This window comes from Eumetopias jubatus, unplaced genomic scaffold (assembly GCF_037043125.1).
Source record: "Eumetopias jubatus isolate StellerSeaLion01/CBP00866 unplaced genomic scaffold, mEumJub1_p1.0 scaffold_6, whole genome shotgun sequence".
Lineage (NCBI taxonomy): Eukaryota > Metazoa > Chordata > Mammalia > Carnivora > Otariidae > Eumetopias > Eumetopias jubatus.
In genome coordinates this window covers 136,419,451-136,442,339 of record NW_028274812.1, presented here as the reverse complement: position 1 = coordinate 136,442,339, position 22,889 = coordinate 136,419,451, and the positions used below count along the sequence as shown (strand labels likewise).

Genomic DNA, 22,889 nt, shown 5'->3' with positions numbered 1-22,889 from the left:
GACTGGGACCTGATAGCCAAGCCACCACCCCCCACCCCCAAACCACCCCATGTGCCTTTTCAAAATTTCAAGGAACCCTCTGGTCCCAAGTTCAAAGACAAATTAGTAAATAAACCCTGCCCTCTCCTGGTCCTCTTGTGAGGCTAGTCAGATAAAGCACGGAAGCACCCAAGGCCTTCCAGAAGCAGCTTGCTACAAAGCCTTAAGGACCACTTCCTGTGCCAAGGCCCAGCCCCACCCAAGGACAAGCGAAAGGCTCAAGGCATGGAGTGCTGGCTCGTTCTGCTCTGCAGGTCTCCTCCCGTGGCCCAGCAGCCGAGCACACGAGGCGTTCATCGGGTTACTAATGTAGCTCCAACTGCATGCAGCGGCCGGGTCAATCGAGCCCTGGGCACTGGGCGGGTCTCTCGTGCACGCGCGCTCTCTCTCTCTCTGCATTATATAATTTGGCTGAAGACACCCACACAGGTCTGTAACGTGCTATCAGGAAACTACCATGGGGCCTAGAACATACCAAGAATATACTCTCCATGGAAGGAAAAACTCAGAGCACAGGTCACCTTACTGCCAATGCCCTAATGTCTCTAAACACGCCCTCATCGACTCTTCAGCCTGTCCATGGATGTCACATCTTCTATGGCACTCTCCACATTGCATCTGAGATGATTTGCTTCTGCTTCCTCTCCCTGGAGTGGAGACCTCCGGGACCACCACATCGGGCTTTATGAACCCTCTTTTAGATCCGTCCCAGGACCTGGCAAACACCCTGAACCTTACAGAATAAATTGGCACCCCTGGACACGCCTTCCTCAAGGGTCACACTCCTCAGAGAGTTAAAACGGGATCACTTTCCCCAGAAGGCAGATTCCTGGGCCGCTCAAAAACCTTTTGAAAACACAACTCTTCCGTCTCTCTCCATCAGCAGTCCTCCATGGGGGCTCCTCACAAATTTACTCAAGGTGGCTAGAAACCATTTACAGAGTCCTGACCATGTGCCAGGAGCTCTGTATCTCCTGTGCACAGCGTATTCCTCTGTGCCTCATCGGTAAAATGGGCGGATGATAAAAGATCTATCCCGCAGAGTCGGCTATGGAGAATTAAATGGGCTAATGTATGTAAAGGGTTCAGAACAGCGGCCGGCACTCCACTGTGTACATATATAAACACGTAAGCGTGTTAGGTGCTAGGTTAAGTGTTCGACATGGCTGCCTTGCAAGGGGGTATTCTTCTGGGGGACTGGCTCCCGCATGGAGAGCTCAGAGGAAGAATTGGGATTCACAGCCCATCTATAGGATTCTAGAACCTCAAGTTTGTCTTTCCTCCAATTTCTAATCAAGGGTCTCATTAGAAGACTGGGCCGGGAAAACATGTTCTACTTTAAATCATCAAATGCTGAGGATCGTTCAGGGAGAAGGGTCTCAACCCCGGTACCCCCTGCCTTAAGCTCGAGAGGCTGTCAGGCATGGATACAAATAGACTACACATACCTGGGGGCTGTGAGCCAAGAGTTTGAAACACCTCATGTACACCAAGGTGGTCCCAGGAAGGGTGGCTTCATGGAATGTGGGGGACCCAGCCGTGCTCAGAGGCAGTTTCCTCCTCCTGGAAGGCCAGGTGGCTCGGAGGGCCCGCCCGGGTCCTGGTTCTGGGGGTACACCTGCTTAACCAGGGCCAGGCAAATAAATGAAGTGAGGAACATGGGCTCAGAAGGCTAAGCGACATGTCCCAGCCACGTGGCCTAAAAAGAGGAGGGGATGCAGATGAATGCACTAGGAAAGGAAGGAATATGAAGCAGCAGAAAGGTGCTCCACAGACAGGAAGTGCCTTGAGGATGCAGATAAGGAGACACACCCCAAGACAGGGAACCCCGAAAGGGATGGCAGCACCAAAAGTGAACACCACCCTCCACAGCTTATTTCCCACCCCCCCCACCACTCCTTAGGACGACAGAAGCAACTGGAGCCAGCAGGAGTCAAATGACAACCATGCCCCAGCTCCTGCATCCCAGGTATCCGATCCAGGATGAAATGAAGGTGCTCGGCGCAGGATGAAGTGTACAGAGGCACCGCTCAGCTTCTGCGTCCTGGCTGGGTACTAACAGGATGGCTCTTCTCCAGCTAGACGCACGGGGTGGAAAAGACGGAAGAACATTCCGAAGGGAACCTGCAGTCCATTCTGCCATTTAAACCAGACTCATCTACCCCTGCATGTTCCATATCAAGGTAACCCCAAAACACCAGCCTGAGTTTGCTCAGTCTCCCGAGAGCCTCCTGTGCCATCTTGCCCTATGTTCTTCCACAAGGTCAAACTCCACCCTAACTTTAATCCTCTGCATTTCCTCCCAACAACCAAAACCACACCCCAAAATCCACCTAGGCCTGCGCTGTCTTTTCTTCTGAGAGATGACTGGGCTGCACCTCTGGTACCCGGTACCGTAGACATTATTCACCTACAGAGTCAAGCAGGCCCCTTGTGTGTGACGACAGGGACGGACCCAAGATGCTTCCGTCGTGCCAGAGAAGGATGCAAAAGATGATCTTGTAACCTCCCGATCATGCCACCTTAAGTAATAATTTGACAAGTCGTGAACATTCTAGGATAGGAAGGGGGAATGGGGAATCCCATAAATAATTTCAGGCACAAAACCAGTCAGACGTTATGTTTATTACAGCAGCTTCCTTTGTTCTGCAGATGGAGCCTGCAGCCAGGCTCTATCTCACCACTGGGGCGGGGGGGGGGGACATGGACCGACAGGAGGGAGGGGGGTTTCCCCTTAATACAGACAACCAGCACCTTGCGTTTCAGCGGGCAGGGGAGAGAACTCACGAGAGTTATCAGAGAGATCTGAACAGAAGCCCAGGGATTTGGCTGCCGGGAAAGATCTGAGCCACAAGAACATGGGTGACTGGCATGTGCTATCCTGCAGTCAACAGAATGTGTGTGTGCTTCAGCCAGTGAGACTCTCCGGCACCATCAGAAATGGTCTCCTAGCTCTATGCTACTCAACGTAAGACATCTGACCCTCTGCTTCGCCTTGGTGACCCTTTTCTCTGGGAAAATCTTAAGATTGAGGTTAAGGTATGAAGAGTGGACAGATGCAAACCTCCCTTCCAAACGTGAACTGTAACAAGGGGGAAGTTCATCTGTAAGTATAACACCATGAGGTGAGCCAGTGTTTTGACTCTTGCCCACCTTGCAGCCCACCTATTCCAGCCAAACTACTGAAAAGTCACATAAAAAAGTACTATTCACCCAGAAGAACACAGGCACAAACCAAAAAGTAATCACAGAGCTGTTCGGAACAGCTACCTGAAAGGTCCTAAACGTTCTCCTATCCAGGACGGACCTCTCCCCGGCGCCCCCGTGCTTGACCTCTAACCTCTGATACTGGAGGACCCCAGACAGGATTTCCAAAGCCAAATGTGTTTTACTCAAGACAAGCTAAAGCTCCCCCGGCCCGCCCACACACACACCTTTCTATTTACTGCTTGGTTTACAATGCAGGAAAAAAACCTTCATTTATTTTATTAAAGAAGGAATGCAAACACCTGACCAAGAAGAGAATACATACTAGGGTTCTATGATCTGAGGGGCCACAAGGAGAGTGCATTGCACAAAGGGGCTCAGCCGAGGAGGGCGAGTGAGGCTGTGATCCAGCCACGGTTGGCTTCACCAAGCCAGGTGCTGCTGGCGCAAAGGGAGCGTCCTTCCGGAACTTGTCTGTCCTGGAGGTACCTGAAAGAATCAGAGCTACAGGGCGCCTGGGTGGCTCAGATGGTTACGCGTCTGCCTTTGGCTCAGGTCATGATCCCAGGGTCCTGGGATCGAGTCTGCCATCAGGCTCCCTGCTCCTTGGGGAGCCTGCTTCTCCCTCTGCCGTTGCCTCTCGCTCTCCCTCTCACATGAATAATAAAATCTCAGGAAAAAAAAAAAAAAAAGAACAAGAGCTATATAGATTATGCCCCCAAGAGTAGGGGACATGGTGTCGTGTAAAAGTCCGGGCATTACAGATATGAAGACTTGGATTCAAATCCTGACCTTGCTACTTATAAGCAACATGTCAAGTATTTTCAGTATTTGTTGACTCAGCTATAAAGCAGGAATAATGAAACCCTCAAGGTGTGGGGCGCCCAGGTGGCTCAGGCAGGTGAGCGCCCTACTCTTGGTTTTGGGTCAGGTCAGGATCTCAGGCTCATAAGATCGAGCCCTGTGTCGGGCTCCACGCTGAGCATGGAACTGGCTTTAAGATGCTCTCCCTCCCTCTCTGCCCCTCCCCACCTGCTCACTCTCCTCTCTAAAAAAATAAATTAAAAAAAAATTTTTTAAAGAAAGCCTTCCAAGTGTTTCCTTAGGATTAAGGTAAGATTTATTAGCACAGTATGTTCTATTCACTAAGCAGCAGTTCTTCCTCTTTTAGAAACAGAGGTTCTGGAACTTCAAAGAGTCTGAAGTATTTCTAATAGTCACCCGCTTTCTTGTGCAGTGGAACTTTCTATTTATAGCTCAATTGCTTCTTTATTTGGAGATTCTCTTACATTGTGTCAGGGCTTACTTAGTCATTAACAGAAGAAAAAAAGTGAATTGCATAACAAAACTAAATGGAAAGGTTAGGGCCCGGGGCTAAGATAAAGTGCAAACATGCTAGTTAGGATTCCTGGTGGTACCCTTCTCCCTCTCATTCAACATTCAAAGAACAGAGTAGTAAATAGGGCCAAAACTGACTTCCTGCCTGAAAGAAACCGAAAATCCACACAAGACAATGGACATCACACCCTGAAACACTGTGATCCCTGAGAGATGAGAAAGGTTTGGCCAGCTCACAGCCCCAAGATAATTTCCAGGCCACAGCGCAAGGAGAGGAAATTCAGGCAGGGTTTAGAGGAATCTAAATTAAGGAGAAGGAGCTGAGAGTTTGGGGAGGCGAAGATTTTGAACAGGATCTGTAAGGCAGGGTACTGAAAGGGGGAGGGCCACACAGAAAACTCTGGAACCTCCTCACATCTTCCCTGGGTACTAGCAGCCACTAGGGGGTAAAACTACCCAAGGAAAAAAGTACAAGAAAGGACTGGAGGGAACAGCCCCCGGAATCCTGCACAGAGCCAAGAACGGTGCCTGTATCGAACAGCCAAAATGGTAAACATCCTATTTCACAGGGCAGCAAGTACTCATCCAGGTTTCGCCTGCGCGCTGGGGAAAACTTAACCCTACAGCAAACACTTCTCTGGCTCTATTGAACAAAGCTGAAAAGCCAAGATCCAGAAGGACCCGACTGCTTCCTTCGAACTTAATCACGTCTTAGAGCAATGCTCAAGAACAGGCAGAGAACTACAAACATATCCAGAACCCAAAGGAAAATGGACAAGGCCTGATGACCAATAAAAAATTAAGGCAAGCAAAGGAGCAGGAAAATAGGGCTACTAATGAGGAGGAACATGAGTCAATCCAAAACTGACCCATAAATAACAAAAGTGAAAGAATTAGCAGACAAAGTATTACAACTGTATTCCGTGTGTTCAAAAAGGCAGAGCAAAAACCAGCAGGTCAAGACAGGCACTGAAGATTATACAGACCCAACTCTAATTTCTAGAGATAAAAACAGCAATCTCTGAGGTTAAGAGAAGACAAGACAACACCTCTGCAGATTTTAGATAGAAACTACCTAAAATAAAACCGGGTGGGTTGGGGGGTGGGGAGGACTAGGGTAAAATAAACAGCATCGAGGTGCTGTGGGTCAAGGTCAAGCGGCCAAAATTACATGCAACTGAAATCCCTAAAGGGGAAAAGAATCGCGCGCGCGCACACACACACACACACACTAAAATTTGCAGAAATCTTGCCTTCAATTTTTCCAAAAGTGATAAAATCTACAGAACTAAGCAGCAGCTCCATGAACTGCAAACACGAGAAAAATAAAACTACACCAAAGGACATGGTACCATTGATGAAAAGAAAATCTTAAAAAAGGAGACTAGGAAAGGGGCACCTACCTGGCTGGCTCAGTCAGTTGAGCCTACGACTCTTGCTTTCGGCTGAGGTCCCAGGGTCCTGGGATCAAGCCCCTCATCGGGCTCAGTGATCATCAGGAAGTAGGCTTCCCCTCTACCCCCCACCCCCGAAATAAATAGAACCTAAAAAAAAGTAGACTAAGCAAAAGGACACATCCTGGAGTTACAAGAGTGACGGCGGACTCAATGCAAAGCAGGGGACAGTTAAGTGGTATGCCCGTCCCCACAACAGCAAAGCAGGGGACAGTTAAGTGGTATGCCCGTCCCCACAACAGCATTTTAAAGACAACACCCTAAAATTCTATAATAAGCAAAACACCTTTTAAAAATCAAGGTAAATTCCTTACAAGTACATGCTGTCCTACAATTCTCGTAAATATATATGTATTTTAAATGAGGGTGAAATAAAGATCTTCACAGACATAAAAAAGCCAAGAGAGTCATCCAACCCTACCAAGCCTAGCACACTTATAAAGAGAAGTATTTTTTTAAAAAGGTGGGGTGGGAAAGGTATTAAAGTCCTGGGGCGCCTGGGTGGCTCAGTCGTTAAGCGTCTGCCTTCGGCTCAGGTCACGATCCCAAGGTCCTGGGATCGAGCCCCGCATCGGGCTCCCTGCTCCGCGGGGAGGCTGCTTCTCCCTCTCCCGCTGCCCCCTGCTTGTGTTCCCTCTCTTACTGTTGTCTCTGTCAAATAAATAAATAGTATCTTTTAAAAAAAGTCCTTTCTGACAAAAGAAAAGCGATCCCGGAAAGAAAGATCTAGGAGAAGGAAAAAAGCACCAACCATTGCAACCATTTAGATAAATTTTTAAAAAAGCAGATAGGCCTGACACATCCAGATTTCTTTATATTTAATTCCACAATTCTCTTCTGTGGTTATTAAGGGTCCCACGTAACATTCCATTCCGCCATTTTGCTCCTTCTTTACTTCCTGTAGAGACTGTTTCAGTGAAGACAGCTGTAGAATTAAAAATTAGAACAGTACTAAACTCTAATTTGTAAAATCGTCTTCAAGGTTGTAACAACAAAACAATCTGTAACACGCTGGTCAGTGGAGATGTCCAAATCTAAACCAAAACTTAAATCAATCTAAAGCAGTTTGTGGCTATTATGGCCAAGATTCAAAGCAAAACAAACAAGGGGAAACAAACATTTAGACTTTTAAAACTCTATTCTTAAGGATGTTCACAGTGAGGGGCGCCTGGGTGGCCCAGCTGGTTGGGTGTCTGCCTTTAGCTCAGGTCATGGTCCCGGGGTCCTGGGATGGAGCCCCACATTGCGGGAGGGTCCCTGCTCAACAGGGAGTCTGCTTCTCCCTCTCCCACTCCTCCTCACTCACTCTCTCTCTCTGCTCTCTAATAAATAAATAAAATCTTTAAAAAAAAAAAAAAAGTTGATTCTCTGTATGCAATACCCAATCCACTGGAATGGGATGATCTTTAAACTCAGTCTTCTATCAATGGCCTAAGATATAGCAGCTATTTAATAAGAAAAATGTAGGACCCTGCAGGGACATAGTCTGAACTTTTTTACTAGTTCACTAAACTCTCTTTTTTTTTTCAAAGTAAGGCAGGGATTTTAGCAGTAAGTACTAGCAAAATAGCCCCCCACCCCCCCCAAGGTGAAATGACGACTTATGTGCGCACAGTTGAAACAGAATCCGCTCACCGACAGCCCATCTTCGCAAACTTGAACCTCATCTCACTCCTGACTGCTCCACACAAGCAAATAACCCGGTTACACGAACCTCTGTGGGGGATTCACACTGTACGCCACAAGGGTCCTTCCTGTGACTCAGCACTTCAGAGGAGGGACACGCGTCTCCATTTTTCCATCTGCCCACAGAGGATGGTGTCGGTGTCACCACAGAAGGAAGATACAAATCACAATTTGTATAAATCAAAATTCCTCTAAAACATGTTTAAGAAGTCCCCAATAAATATGCATTCTCACACGCAGCAAATAGCTAATAACAGTATCAGATATGCAGTCCTCATCATACACCTGCGGGCTCTTCATAAATCACCTTGTTCAGTCCACAAGACCACCGTGAGGTGGTTACTGCTGCTGCAGACACTGTAACACATAAGGAAACTGAGGCCCAGTGATGCTACAGAACCTGCCCAAGGGCACAGGGCAGGTAGATGGTGAGCCACAGGAAGACGCCACATTGTCTAGCTCCAGCCCATATTGTTAACCATATGGACACATCCCTAAAAACCACCAGTCATTGTATTTTTCCCGCTTATTCCCTCTACCCAAAGATAAAGTAAAATAAATACACATAGTTAACTTTGCTATATATCTGAGCAGTCAGGTGACCCCTTTCAAACCATGCATTTTGGATCTTCCATTTACTTGCATTTCAAAGTATGGGGCGCGGGGGGGGGGGCGAAGGCTGGCTCAGTTAAGTGCCTGACTCTTGATTTTGGCTCAGGTCATGATCTCTGGGTCGTGAGATGGAGCCCTGCTATGGGTTCTGCACTGGGCATGAAGCCTGCTTACGATTCTCTTTCTCCCTCTCTCTCTGCTCCTCCCCTCCTGCTCACTCACACTTGCTCTAAATAATAAATAAAATCAATCAATCAATCAAAGTACACTATCACACCAACTTCTTTGTACACCACCTTCTTCTTGCCACCAGCCAAACAGGTAATCCATATGCCCATAACCATCATTCTGGACTTTCTCAGTCTTTCCATACCTGACTGACAGAATCTGTCCATTCTGGTTTCTGAAAATACTTCAGTATTTCTTGCAGGAAACATGAGTTTTAGAAGAGCCAAGTGTAACAGGATGGGCAATGTCAGTGTAACAGGATGATGAGGGTAAGGATCTAGGCATAGCCACCATCAAATTCAGAAGGAGCAGATTACAGGCTCAAAGTCTCTAGAACGTTTCCATTCACACAGTAACATTCCATTAATGTAGATTATTTTTTAATATCATTTACCCCAATGATCAAAAGGAAATCAAGACCTAGGCACTCCCATCAATCATCACAGAGTCCTCCAGACCTCCACCAAACAGGCAAAGAGCCTGAAGAGAGAGTGGCTTTCCCTTTCACAAAGAGCAGACAAAGATTTCAGAAGATGTCCTTTTAATGGCTAGGTAAAAAGGTAACTTTCATTTTTGCCTCAATAAAGAAAAATAAATGCTCCAGAACTCTGGATTCTACTGCTTTCTGTATGCCAAGAAAAAATCCCCGACATTAAGTATGACCAACAGCAGCAAGTACGCAGGGCCAAACACAGCTCAGGGGGCGTTTCCCCTAGAAAAATAACACTTTGCAAACACACAAGATGTTTGGACCAAAGAATTACAAAACACATGACTGGCATCATCAGAAAATGGAATCGCTTTGATTTCCAGGTTGGAAACTCAAGACAAAGGTCTGAGACTTGCATAGTCCACACCTCATATTTTAATTTTTCTTACAAAAGTCAAATATAAATTTACCCTCTTTCCTCCACTCCCAAGAGAAAAGGCATATTTAACCGGTGATGCTAAAAACCATATATTTAGGAACAGCAATGAACTGTACAAGAACGGCTAGAAAATCCTAAAGAATACAGAACGCTTGGTCCAGAGCAAAGACATAAATCATGGCCCAGGAATTTTAGGATCCTGGGTTGTGTCCCACACAGTCTAAATGCCTACCAAGAATGCAAGGGGTCAATCACAAGATATGCTCCTCTCGGGGGTATATACACGAGGCTCAGGGAATTGTAGGCACAAGGTTAAAAGTAGCATCTCATCAACAATGTTCTAAGTGACATTTTGAAACAACCACTCCACTTTCGGTAGTTACTCTGGGTTTGACACTGTCATCAGCAGGGACAGGACACCCCACCAGCTTATTGGAAAAGGTCTAATACACATAAGACAAAGGAAGGCTGACCACTCAGTCTGGCGAGGCACTGACAAAGCCCCAGGAATTCAGATTTCGGTTCTAACAACGTGCATTAGAAGGCAGGGTTCTACCAAATAATTTGTACTAAATACCAATGAAGGATCAAAACAAATGAGCTCTTTAAGAGCCAGAAAGTATTAAAAGTTATTATTTGGGGGGCTCAGTCAGTTAAGCATCCGACTCTTGATTTCGGCTCAGGTCATGATCACAGGGTCGTGAGATCGAGCCCCTACTGGGCTCTGCACTCAGCACAGAGTCTGCTTAAGATTGTCTCTCTCCCTCTCCCCTGCCCTCCCTCTCTAAAAAAAGTTTGTTAAAAAAAAAAAAGTTATTATTTTGTATTTGCTATGTACCCTACAACACTGCAAGAAATCTTAGCCCTAACTTCCCTACCTACTTGTAAACTACCAAGCCTGGAGCATCCAGGCCACCTCAGACCAGCCCTCAATCCAGCCCAACCTGTCAAACCGTAACCTACATTATGTCCCTGATGGATTTCCCTAGCAGATAGAGTGTGACTATAACCAAATAAAATGCTGCTATGAATCCTTAATTCAGTAAAACAAGGTCCTTGGCACACTAATTAAAGCAGATTAGAAATGGTTCCATTTTTCTGAGATTCATCCTGAACAACATTTCTCTTGTCCACTGTCCTGGTGACCAAAGTTAAATGGCCCATGCGCACACAGCTGCCACACACCAACACAGCAGCACTGCCAACTAAGAAAGGTACTAGGAGTCGAGGACAGAGGGCCAGCAACGCCCTCCCACACCCCAAGAGAATGAAGCCTTAGAGATGTTGGTCCCATGCTTGCAGGATCTTTGGGGGCAGGGTGACGGCCATGCAGCTCAAGGACCAGGTGCTGACATGTCCAACCACACTCAGAATTTTGCTCCCCAAACGGAGATGAAAGATGATGCTAGATGCATGACCACCCACCATGCTTGGGAGCATGGACAACATCATTACAGGTTCCAACCTATTTGCTGATGGGATTTCTAACACACATCCTTGACCTCCCTCTCTTGTGAGGATGCATTTCTCACACTGGGGCCGAGCGAAATGTTTGTGGTGAGTATCTGAAACATGACAGACTTGTCACTGAGACACTCACCCAAGGGTCTTTAAAAGAGAGGAACCTATAAGGCCCAGGACATTGGCAGAGATTCTTCGTCCATATGCTTGCTGACTAACAACAAATCTGAGACACAGTGCTGAGAATTAGGAGAAAACTGTATTCTGGGTTTTCGAAAAGACGACACAGCATGATGGAGGAAAATAAACTAAGACTGAGCTATTATCTCCAATTTCAGACCGAAATACAGTTAAGGATCTTAAAATACCTAAGGCATGATTTCCACTATACTCAGGACTCCCATTAGATACACACATCTGGACAATCTCCAAAAGGTAACAAGAATTCTGGAGAAAGAGTACAATTTTTTTTTCTTTTCCCCAACCTCTCAAACTACCAAAGTCATCAATCTAGTCATCCAGGAAAACCTCGAGTATGAGAACGGAAGGAAAAAAAACAAAAACAAACCAAAAACCAGAAATGGAATATAATTTCGGGGGTGGGGGGTGGGGAGCACAACACATGAGGTATGAAATCAGGCAGATGACAGGAATTACAAGTTGGCAACCCTGTGGCAAATGCTCAGGGCAGGAACGGACTCTGTTTGGCCCACCACATTTTCTGGTGCGTTCGTTTCTGATGACAATTAGCGGACTTTTAGAAACCAGGACCTGGGATAGAGAACATCCAGAACCCTGGCTCCTCTATGAAAACCAGGAGACTGGGTGGGTGGGCCCGAGTTGGCTCCCCTGTGGGAAACGCTGGTGTCCCTGGTTTAAGGCTCCAGCACTTTCAGCCTTGGGTACTAACCTTTTCCTCGACGGCCCTTCTTCAAAATCTGAAGAACTAACATCGTTGCTAGTAGAGGACACTTGGGATGCATCGTCCTTCTCATTCTCTGACTGTTCTGACGCTGGTCCTAATCCCTTAGACTGGCCATTACCAAGGAGCCCTACAGGTGAGAAAAGGGGACAAAGACTTAAAACACATGACATCAGGAAGTAGCACTTTACCACAGTTACCCCTACACCATGGCTGATGAGGCCAGACCAGAATTTGGAAAGAAGAAGATTAGAAGGTATGTATCTCCCCCTTTTGAGTGGGACACCTCATTCTACATGAGGCCTAGGAAATCATTTCAACAGTTAAGAAATGCAGACAGGATTTTGTAACCATAATAGACTCTGCAGGGTTCTTAATGAAATACATAATCATCTTTCAGGGCTTGGGCTAGGAAGAAAGGCATCTCGTGTATTACCAATTTGAACTAGTTAACCTTCAAAGGCTAACAGATGTACGCTAGAAATACTGAAATCCGGGGACGCCTGGCTGGCTCAGTCCGTGCAACGTGCGACTCTTGTTCTCAGGGTTGTGAGTTCAAACCCCAAGTGAGGGGGAGAGAGGACTTTAAAATAAATCTTAAAAAAAAAAAAAAAATACTGCAGTCCTTTTTGGAACTGCCTTCAGGAACCAGACAAGAAAAAGCATCATTATTTTGGAGCCACAGCTTAAGTTATTAACTAGAAATTCTACTACACAACTTCCTTTTCATAGTAATCCATTATATTAGACACTCACGTTTGCCTTTGATGGTCTCAAAGGAGAAGGCCTCTCTAGGACTGCAGGTATGACACCATGCAGAACACGGAGTCTTGGGGCCCTGGGATGTCCTGTTAAGCAAGTGAACTGGAGAAAGGTCTGTGCCAAGGGATACTGGAAGTATTTTAATAAGCACTGAGGCCCCACTAATGGGTGATGGCAGAATAAAAGCCTGGCAGGTCTTCTAGCCCTGAGACGTTCTTGTATCTAGGGTTCTGGACATAATTTAAGTCCTACCGATGGGAAGCTCACCCCAACACAAGTGTCCGCAGTGACTGGCCCCCAATTTCAGTCTCATCAGCAGCCTCATGGGCATCAGAAGCTGGGAATCCGTAGGAAGGCCTACACAGGATCTACGTTTTCACAGCCATAGCGCTTGGCTTTTAAGCAAAGCCAAAGTACAGTGTGGACCCTTGATTTCTGTCCTTCCAACATTTCCCCCAACTCTGTAAGCACTTCCCTGTATTAAATCCCTTTTGGGGCGCCTGGGTGGCTCAGACTTTAAGTGTCTGCCTTCAGCTCGGGTCATGATCCCGGGGTCCTGGGATCGAGCCCCGCATCGGGCTCCCTGCTCAGCGGGAAGCCTGCTTCTCCCTCTCCCACTCCCCTTGCTTGTGTTCCCTCTCTCCGTGTGTCTCTGTCAAATAAACAAAATCTTAAAATAAATAAATAAATAAATCCCTTTTTGGTTCAAACACTTAAGAGTGGTTCCGACTACTGCACTAAACACTATACAGGAAAGAGGATTCTATACATTTGGTAAAGTCATCTGTAAGAACGTGGTATAAGGAAACCAAACCCTGGGACTCGACCTGTTTGTGCACGTGCTTCCCTGCTTGTGTGTTTGCACATCCTTTCTGAGGATGAGTAATACCAGAACACTGGAAATCTACTAGAATGAAATAAATAAAGCCCATGGCTATCACTTAGACATGTGGCTTTTGGGAGTCAGGACTGCAAAACAGAAGTGAAATCATACACAACTTCCCCAAGAAAGAGAAAACGTGGGCAATTTACACTGTGAGGTCAAAAGGAGAGATGAACTGTATGGTAGTCACAGTTTGAGGGCAGAGGTATGATCTATGCTACCCACTACTGTGCTCACTAGTCACATGCAGCTCTATTTTAATGTGTTTCTTTTTTTTGACATGGGGGGATGGGTCAGAGGGGGAGAGGGGATCTTAAGCAAGCTCCACACCCAGAGCAGAGCCCAATGCAGGGCTCGATCTCGATCCCAAGATCATGACCTGACCCGAAACCAAGAGTGGGAAGATTAAGCACCTGAGCCACCCAGATGCCCCAATCACATCCGAACATCTGAAATACAGCTAGTGCAGAGAAGGAAATGAATTATTTTTATTTTTTAATCAACTTAAAACTGAACATTCGATAATTTTATATTGATTAATTTTTGAAACATTTTGGATGTATGTTTGAGGTTGAGTCAATTATATGAAAATTAATCTTCCCTGCCTTTAGATTTTTTTAATGAAGCTCTAGACAACTAAACCTACATAATTCATAGATATTAACTACATAAAATGACAAACAGCACTTTAAATAAGGTCACAGGGTGAGGAGAAAGCCTACGGAAAGTAGTAGATGGATACAGGAGACACTCTAGAGATAAAGACACCGGCCAGGGGAGAAGTCATACATGTAAAGAGGAGAGGAGATGGGTGAATGGCCACACTTGAAAAGGATGGGCGATTCCAAATAAAAACTGATTACAGAACCACATGTAAAATTAACGAGCGAGAGAAAGAGAGGCATCTTAAGTATAAGCTTACTCTTGGTTGAGTTCACGTTTTCCAATAGTCCATAAGCACAAAAAGGAGAATAAAGCAAGAGAGGAGGGAGAGAATGGGAGTTCATCCATGCTTGCTTGCTTTTTTTAAGTTTTTATCATCTGCTCATTTTCTTAACACCTACCATATGCCAGGGCCCTGGGGATACAGGCATGATCAAACAAAACCTAAATTCCAGTGAGGAGGTAGATCGACAAGCACACATGGGTGGATCAGTTAGTATGTGCAAAGGAGAAACCTTGCACTTGGAGGGCAAGGAAAAAGTGATGGGGGGAGGGGGGACAGAACAACGGGACACAGTGAACGTGAATCGGTGAAGCCAGAACACTTAATCGCAAAGCTGGAATTTGCAATAAACCTAGAAAACCAAAACCAAAAACGGGGATGGTGGTAGTGGAGGAGGAGGGGGTTGTTTTGAAGCTGTGTTTGGATCAAGGAGGAAACAAGCAAGGACCATGTGCTGTCAGGTGAAGCCCAGGCAGAAGAAACACTGCTGTGCCCTTCGGTACATAACAAGATCTTCCGTATTTGCTGCATGAGTAAGCAGCTAGTGAGTGAGCGAGCGAGCGAGCGAGCAGAGAAGAGTGAAGCCATTCAGTGACAAGCTACACTCCTGCCCTTCTGACAAGAATAATCTCCGCAGATTATAGAGCGGGGATTCTCAAACTTGAGCATGAATCAGAATCACCTGTCCAAACACAGTCCACCCCATCTGTCCTGTTCTAACAAGTTTGCACGTGATGCTGATGTGGCCTTGGCTACTGGGAAACCACATCTGCAGGGCAAAACCAGGTTCAAGCCGGTAGGAGACCCAGGGCTCTAAGACACTAGGATGCTCGGGGCAAGTGTGAATCAGAGGTAAGGAAACCAATTCTGATTGTGCAATCTAAGATGACCCAAATGAAAGTAAGGCATCCAACCCCAAAGTTCTGTTGGGGCATTCTTCTACCTTTTATCGGGGATTTTGTGAAGGCAAAGAAGATTACTTACACAACTTAATCACAAAGCTCTAAGGAGTCAGCTAATGACAAATTCAGAGGAAAAAAAAAAAGTAACACACGTGGGGGGGGGGGGGTGCCCGGGAAGCATTCATATCTATGTATGATATGAATAAGCATTCATATCTATGCATCAATGTAAAAAGGCATAGGAGGTATCTCCTCTAGAAGTCAACTGTCCAAAGTGCAAATTCAGGGAAACTGGATTGTGAAATTTTACAAGGCAACAGGGAACCTGAACTCACTGTGCATGAGCTCTTTGAAGCTCACTGGTGAGACAGAAGTGAGCAGGATGCTCTATTAAGCCACAGTAAGGCGTGGCTGAGCTACATGAAAATCACTGAAGTAGCAGTCATTGTCCCAAGCCGTCACCAGACTAATAATATCTTCCGAGAACTCCAAAGTTTCCCCCATCCCGAGGATTAGCAAGGACGGTTACCTGAACTCTAAGAGGAAGTCTGATTCGCTTTCCAGATTAGGAAAATTGGGGCCCATACAGAGGGAACTCATTGCCTGTCAATGCAAACTTGAAGGAGCTGAGCTTTTCACTGCCTTTATAAGGGGCAAGACCCATTGGTTCTGCATGCAATCTGCTTTTTCAATTGGGGTACCCCCATCCTGTAGAGAACATTTACATTCATTTTCAGTGAGGCAGTCTACAGGGTTGGGCAGAGACATGCCCACTCCACCCGGCTCCCCCCCTCCCAGCCCACTCTCACACCTCCCATGTACGAGCTACCCCATTTCATTTTGAAGATTTTAATCCAAATCATACTGCCTGCCTGATCCAGAAGAGCCAGGTCAGCAAGATGGAATAGGAAGCCACGGGGCAGAACAGCCATTATCAGAACATTAGACAAGCTACTGTGTGTTGCCTTTTCTTCTCCCTAACAAAGCCCTGCCATCAATTTTTTGAATTATTATTTTTAGTCGATGAGAAATAATGGAACAGCGTCCCCTCCTTCTAACACACGAGCTGATTTTATTTTCCCAAACCCCTCCCCCGATCACCACAACCCTTCGTTGGGAGAGGAGGTTAAACGGAGAAAACTGAATGGCCCAAAGATGCTGTTCTCCCCACATGAGCATTTGTTCCCCTCTATTAATATTCAAGAGGTTGAACTTAAATTAAACCATGTCTATTGTCTTCCACAAAAGCAATAAATATGAGCTGAAAATTCCAAACCGCTGCGGGGGAAGGCAGCTTGGGGACCGCCTGCAACCGTGGCTAGCCACCGGCGGCCCACAGGGGCGGCGTGGCCCAGGCCCGAGCCCTCTCGGCCACCGTGTGTGGCGGGGCCCCTCTTCACAGGCTGAGAGCCCCCGAAGAATCCAGTCAGTACAACAGAACTGGGCCATCACGTTCCGGGGCCTTTCAGCCCATCTCCCAAAACTGAGCAAGAAATGAAAAGGCTTTCCATTCAAGGCAACACACCAAAACTGGCTTCTTGGCTAAGCCTGGAACTTTAGCAGCAGTGGCTGTGGGTAAAAAGAATTCCTGTCCTTGGAAGACTGGAGATGGAGGAGCATGATCTCCCTCCTGCCTTCACATGGGGGGCGGAGGGGGAGTTTGAATACAAACGAGGGCAAGGATCCCGTTCGCTCCAGAAGTCCAGCTTAAGCACCCGATGAGAGCTAAAGATTTCAGAACACCGAGGGAGAGAGACTGAAGGGAATCCTATCTAACCCTGGGACAGACGGACGGACGGACGCACAGGGACACACACACAGAATGTGCAGCCCTTATAATTCCATGTTTTAGACACAAAGAAGTTTCACCAGCCCTCCCATTAGCTACACGAACATGACAGAATACAAAACCAAAGGAAAAAAAAAAAATCGAACCCCTCTGCTTCACAAAAAGCAGAGCCTAAAGACGGGTTAAAGAGAAGGGAAAAAAATGAGACCTTTGAAGCTTCCAAAACATTTGGAGCACACCAAACATTAGCATATTAGGGAGAGTCCATGTATTTGACTTTGTTGTAGAAGAAATGCACAAAAGGTAATTCTGTATTATACAGCCAGGGCCCGTCTGTCACCCCATCACTGTGAAACAAGGTATCACATTACATATTAAACAGTCAAGCATCCAAAGAGAGCTTTCATTTTCAGCTGCAGAGTGTGTGTGTGTGTGTGTGTGTGTGTGTGTGTGTGTGTGTGTGTGTGTGTGTGTGTGTTGGGGGTTGGGGATGGCTGCTGTGCACTTTGAGTTGAGAGAAAAATTACCACGACAGCCCCTTGGGTGGAGGTAGGACCCTCTCTCATATTCAGAATGCACAGTCTGCTGCCATTGCTTGTGAAAAATAGAGTCTGTTTTTCATCCAAATTTTTAAAGAAAAATCTGTGGATTGTTTTCTGGGGTTTTTTGTTTTGTTTTGTTTGCTTAGGGATACCAGGGAGAAATGGGGCTCCGGCCGGCCTCGCAGGTTCAACACGAATACACGAATACAGAGTCCGAACCCAACTGTACACACTTGGGTCAGCAGCCAAGCTTCTGGATGGATCCCCAGGTTCCAGGGAAGGGGATGAGCATGGCAGAGAGGTCTGCGAAGCTAAGCCCAGGCTCCCCACATCAAAACGCTGAGGTAGACGAGGACAAATGACAGTCTCGAGGCATGATGTCACGGCCACACTCATGGTCAACAGAGCACAAATGAAAGTGGGTTGAATACCTCAGCTGACGGAAAATAATGATCCCTTCCCTCAGGAGAAGGGCCCCTGAGCAGATAGGGCTCCCCTTTGTCTACTCTAAATCAGCTACAGAGATTTTCCATTCTAACCAAGAATATGGAATCCAAAAATAACCCCAATGACCCCTCAGAAGAGCCCCCAAGATAAAGAGACGACAAGGGCTGTTGTTAGTTTAACACCCAACAAGTAAACAGATAATGCCCCAGGAACCCTTTCCCACCACCACTCTTTCCCCAAGAAACCTTCTTGGGCAATATGAAGCTCAAGTTTTTGGAGAAAAAAAAAAGAAAAAAAAAAAAAAAGGTGTTCCCTAGAAAAACTGACAGAGAACTAATTAATTAACATGGAAAAGTTGGGCCACTGGGTAAGCAAAACCAATGTCGGATTCTATCCTTTTTTTTTTTTCTTGTCTCAAAATCAAGCACATGGCTACCTTTGAGAAAGATGAGGGGGAAGAGAGATAGGACCCTTAAGCCCAGAAGGGATTTCCTCACCTTGAGGCACAAAGGAGAGAGCCAGCAGACATTTACACACAGGAAGGGCGACCACATTGCTGCAAACACTAAAATGGGCCCTGTTCTAGCGGTCTAAACCCCAAATGAGTGAGCACCACCCAAAGACAAAAGACCTCTCCTTCCCACATCCTGACCAGGAGTCACAAGAAGAAAGAAAACACTCCTCATGGAGAGGCTCCAACAACCACCACCAAAGAGCCACAGTTGGACTTCATTTGGTACCAAAAAAAAAAAAGAAAAAAAAAAAAATCACTCAGTGGGAAAGATCCAGGATCTCTCGTTTCTGGACCAGCCGTGGCAGCTACTGGGAACTGTGATGATCACAATGGCAAGCAAATCGTACTGTGCATTTTGCAACAACTCCTTTACTTCTTTAGGGTAAAGCGCTCTTCCTCCTTACATTCTCCCTCTTTTCCCTTGTTCTTTCTCCTTACCATGAATTTTACAACATCACAACAGGTAGAATAGCTTGAATAATAAATAATAATAATAATAATCACTGAAACAGAAACATCCACATTGCTCCACAAGGAGAAGCACTCTCTACTTTTGCACGCAAGCATCAACTACTCCTCCATCCCAGGCCTTAATTCCTCCGGGCCCAAACCCCATCCCAATACTTTATATTGGTTTTACGCTGGCAAACCAGTCGAAAGCATGCCCGCCAGGCCAACCCAGTTATAACCATCCATCCAAAGCATGAATCCTGGAATCCCCTAGGACGTGCAACTCAAGCTTCTATCAGCTAAGGGAAAAGGTTCCACTGTGCAAATGGCCCAGTCCCGAACACCCCAGAGGTCAAAAACCGCCTTCCACATTCAGAAGAAAAGAGATTAAAGACAGATGCTGGATTTAGGCTGGTGTGGAGACCGAGCTGCAGGACAATGGCATCACTGCAAAGTGTGAACTTGGAGTCACACACAGTAGAGGTAAACACAGGTCATTTCTAGAGAAATTCTTTTAGATAGATCAAGGAGACCAACACATCCAAAGTTTTACATTCAGATAATCGGACGTGCCAAAATCAGATTTTTTCCAAATCATCCAATCTGCACTTCTCAAAGGGAGATTTCCATATACCTATGCAGCATAGTCTCAGAAAGCTAGAGATAGTCAACCTTTAAGTAACTGCCATACGCATGTGTATTTATCTTTAAAGCTTAATATCATCACTTACATTTACCCCACAGATGAGTTACCAAAAGACACAGGCTCTCAAATATTATCAAGTCTCTACAAAGTAAACCTGGCTTCAACTCAGATCAACAAACCCCATCAAGTTACTAGTCTGTGTACTACTCTGTGCTGATAAACAGGCACCACTCCAAATACTGTGTCCTGACTAACATCACAATTTGCGGAGAAGAGCCACACCCTTAACCCTAAAACCTCTCTAGCTGCTTTTACTCCCTAATACAAATGGACCCCACAGAAGTTCTCAACTCCCTTGTGCTTGTAGCATTGACTGGGAGGGATGGAAGTTTCTGAGGGCCCTCATTACCTCACTCACAAATCAGACTGCACACCCGCTTTTCAGATGAACAGATTAAGGAAGGATTAAGTGGGCTATTCGAAGCAAATAATAATAATAATAATAATAATAAGGAAATTTTAAAGCTGCTGACAGCAAGCAAGTTTAGAGAGGCCTACCACCTCCCAGAGCAACATTCTTTCTCATACTGAAATCTAAGGTAAGCAACACAAAAAGCAGAACTCCAGGAACGCAGCCACAGAATCTGCAAAAATCAGAGGCACCTAAAACTGATGGCTCCTAAAATTCATTTGTGTTTACATCTAGTAACGCAAACCCAGATTCATGCACGAGAGGTGGGAGGGGGAAAAAAAAAAATCGAGAGCACTCGGGAGTTTCAAGCTTTAGGGCTGACCTAGAATCACCCGGTATCCACGTCCGTGCCTCAGTTTCCTCCATCTATCGAGGAAGGAAGACAAGAGATACAAAGTATTAAGGGAAAGGAAACCATGCATGCTGTTGATAAAGGAAACCAAAGCCGTGGTGAGGACGAACTAATTAACTTTAATCAAACATCTATTTTTAAATGCTGGTAAACGATCACATAAACTGGCAATAAAATAAAGGCACCAGCCATAGCTGGATGGCGTTCGGTCCCCAGAGAAACGTCTAAATTCATACAAGCCTGGCTAAAACTGCAGATTTGGCCAAAATGGTCAACAGAGCTGAATGCTTTAAGAACGACATTAATTCTCTCTTGTAAATTTCCACAGTGCCTTTGCAGGAGCCACCACTACCCCCCAGGGAGGATATCAAAGCTAAAAGAATATTAATATTAAGCAATCGCAACACTTTTAACATACTCATATATACACACAGATAGATCTATCTAGCACCTTGCCATCCATAATGGATTTAATCAGGACCCCAGCAGGGGAAAAACCACAAAAGGCCTATTTCTCCAACAAAAGCCATAGCAGCCTGAAACAAACCTAGAGCTATTTGGTTTTTTATTTTATTTATAGGAACAGACCTTCTATCCCAGGTTCCTCAAGATAAGCCACCAAAAACTGCACCTGACAGACCCGTGGAGCAGCCATCCTCAGAGCCGGATCATTGCAGAGAGACAGAGAGGAAGGAGGACAGAGGGAGGGAGGGAGGAGGGAGGGAGGGAGGAGGGAGGGCGAGCGCAGCGAGGCAGGCTCCAGAGCACTTGTCAACAATCCTCCCCTGTACGTAATAAGCAGGCGGCAGTGCACATTCCGCGCGGCAATAGGACGGCCGCGCGGCCCTGGGCCCGGGAGGGGGAGGGGAGGCGCCCGGGAGGGGGAGGGGAGGCGCCCGGGAGGGAAGGGAACCCAACCCCGAAGAGGAGGGGTCTGGGGCGCTTTTTTCCCCCTCCTGATAAATTGAGGGGAGGGGAAAAAGGGGGGGGGGACGAAAAGAGCGACTAGCTTGTCTCTCTCCAGGCAAAGCAATTTCCCCAATCTGCAATGCAGACAAATCTTTATTAGAGAATTTCTGCCATGGGGCGGGGGGGGGGGGGGGGCGGGGGGGGCCGCCCGAGGAGGGGAGAGACGGGTCACCTCTGACGGGGGCGGTCAGTTTAATGGTGCACACGTCTGCGCCCAGTCTGCCGGCCCACCCCCTCCATGCACACATTCCACCCCCACGCACAGCAGTGGGGTGGGGGTGGGGGGTCCGTGGCACATTTTCAATGTCATCCCTTTTTAATATCATAATCTGTGTCATTCAGCACTTGCTTTTTATTTATTTTTATTTGTTTTTTTGGCTGGGAGACCTGGGCAGCGATCCAGACAGACTGCAGAAATCTCGCTCCACAGGCTCCTCCTCCTCAAGCCCTCCCCTCCCTCCAATCCTGGCTACCAGGGCGCTTTTATTACTTCTGTGATGACCGCTGGGGCCACTGCCGCCCTCCCCGCCCCCAGCACACTGACGGCCTTCCCCCACGCACATAAATTCATCTCATCTAATAACACAGACGCTGTTTCTCCTCATTGTTTCCGGAGGGTCTGTCACAGAACAGGCTCTGTGGCCTAGCAGCTGCTGGGGGGAAGGGGGGGGGTAAGACTCCAACAAGGCTGGCCAGCTCCCTGGCCCTGATGACTGGAGCGTGCATCTCCCCCTCATTTGTCATAAAGCTATTTGATTTTAAAAGTCAATTCTTTCAAGGCTTTTGAACTTCAGCTGGCAATCATGATGTCGAAAACACATGCTCTGAACACCATCCCACACTGTACTCTTTATGCCTTTCCAATGGGGGGGGGGGGAGATGGCGTCATGCCATCAAAAGATCCCACATGCTAAATTTAAAGTTTACCTCAGATTCATCCAAGGAAGCTGGGAAAAGAATGCCCCTTACTGTTACTTTTAGTTAGTTGTTGTTTAACCAATGAATGAGCCCCTTCTCGGCTTTACACAGGTTGTCACTGAGACCTCACCAAACCCCTCAAAAGCTGATGCTAGCTTTGCTTATGGCATCTAGCTGACAGTCACCCAGGGCTGGTGATGATTATTCTTTTCATGAGGGCAGTCTCCTGTTGCCTAAATCACCAGGTCATATCTACCTGCCTTGCTTTTAAACAAATAATCAGGGGGTTGGTGTTGGTCCTTCCTGATTTCTACTTGCTCTCCACCAGCTTTAAAATCAGAATTACAGGCCTTAGAGACCATCTAGCATAATCCCCCACTTTACAGATGTGCACACTGAGGCTTATGCAGGTATGGTTCTTAACCAAGATCAGAGCTAGCTCCTCATAAGGTTCTCAACCAAAGGTCATCCAAGAATGCCA

General features: G+C 46.5%; 1 protein-coding gene across 5 annotated transcripts in view; it reads right to left on the bottom strand.

The window, feature by feature from the left end:
• JARID2 (jumonji and AT-rich interaction domain containing 2) overlaps positions 1-22,889 on the bottom strand; it is a 248,870-nt gene that overhangs the window by 88,600 nt on the left and 137,381 nt on the right. For 3 of the 5 annotated variants that reach the window (XM_028107343.2, XM_028107346.2, XM_088024127.1), the window contains one exon: positions 11,805-11,946. The exons of 1 other annotated variant lie outside the window; for it this stretch is intronic. In XM_028107343.2, the coding sequence (XP_027963144.1) occupies positions 11,805-11,946 (142 nt within the window). Of the gene's footprint in view, positions 1-11,804; positions 11,947-21,109; positions 21,193-22,889 lie in introns of those variants that run through there. One more of the 5 variants, XM_028107344.2, reaches the window with a different exon arrangement.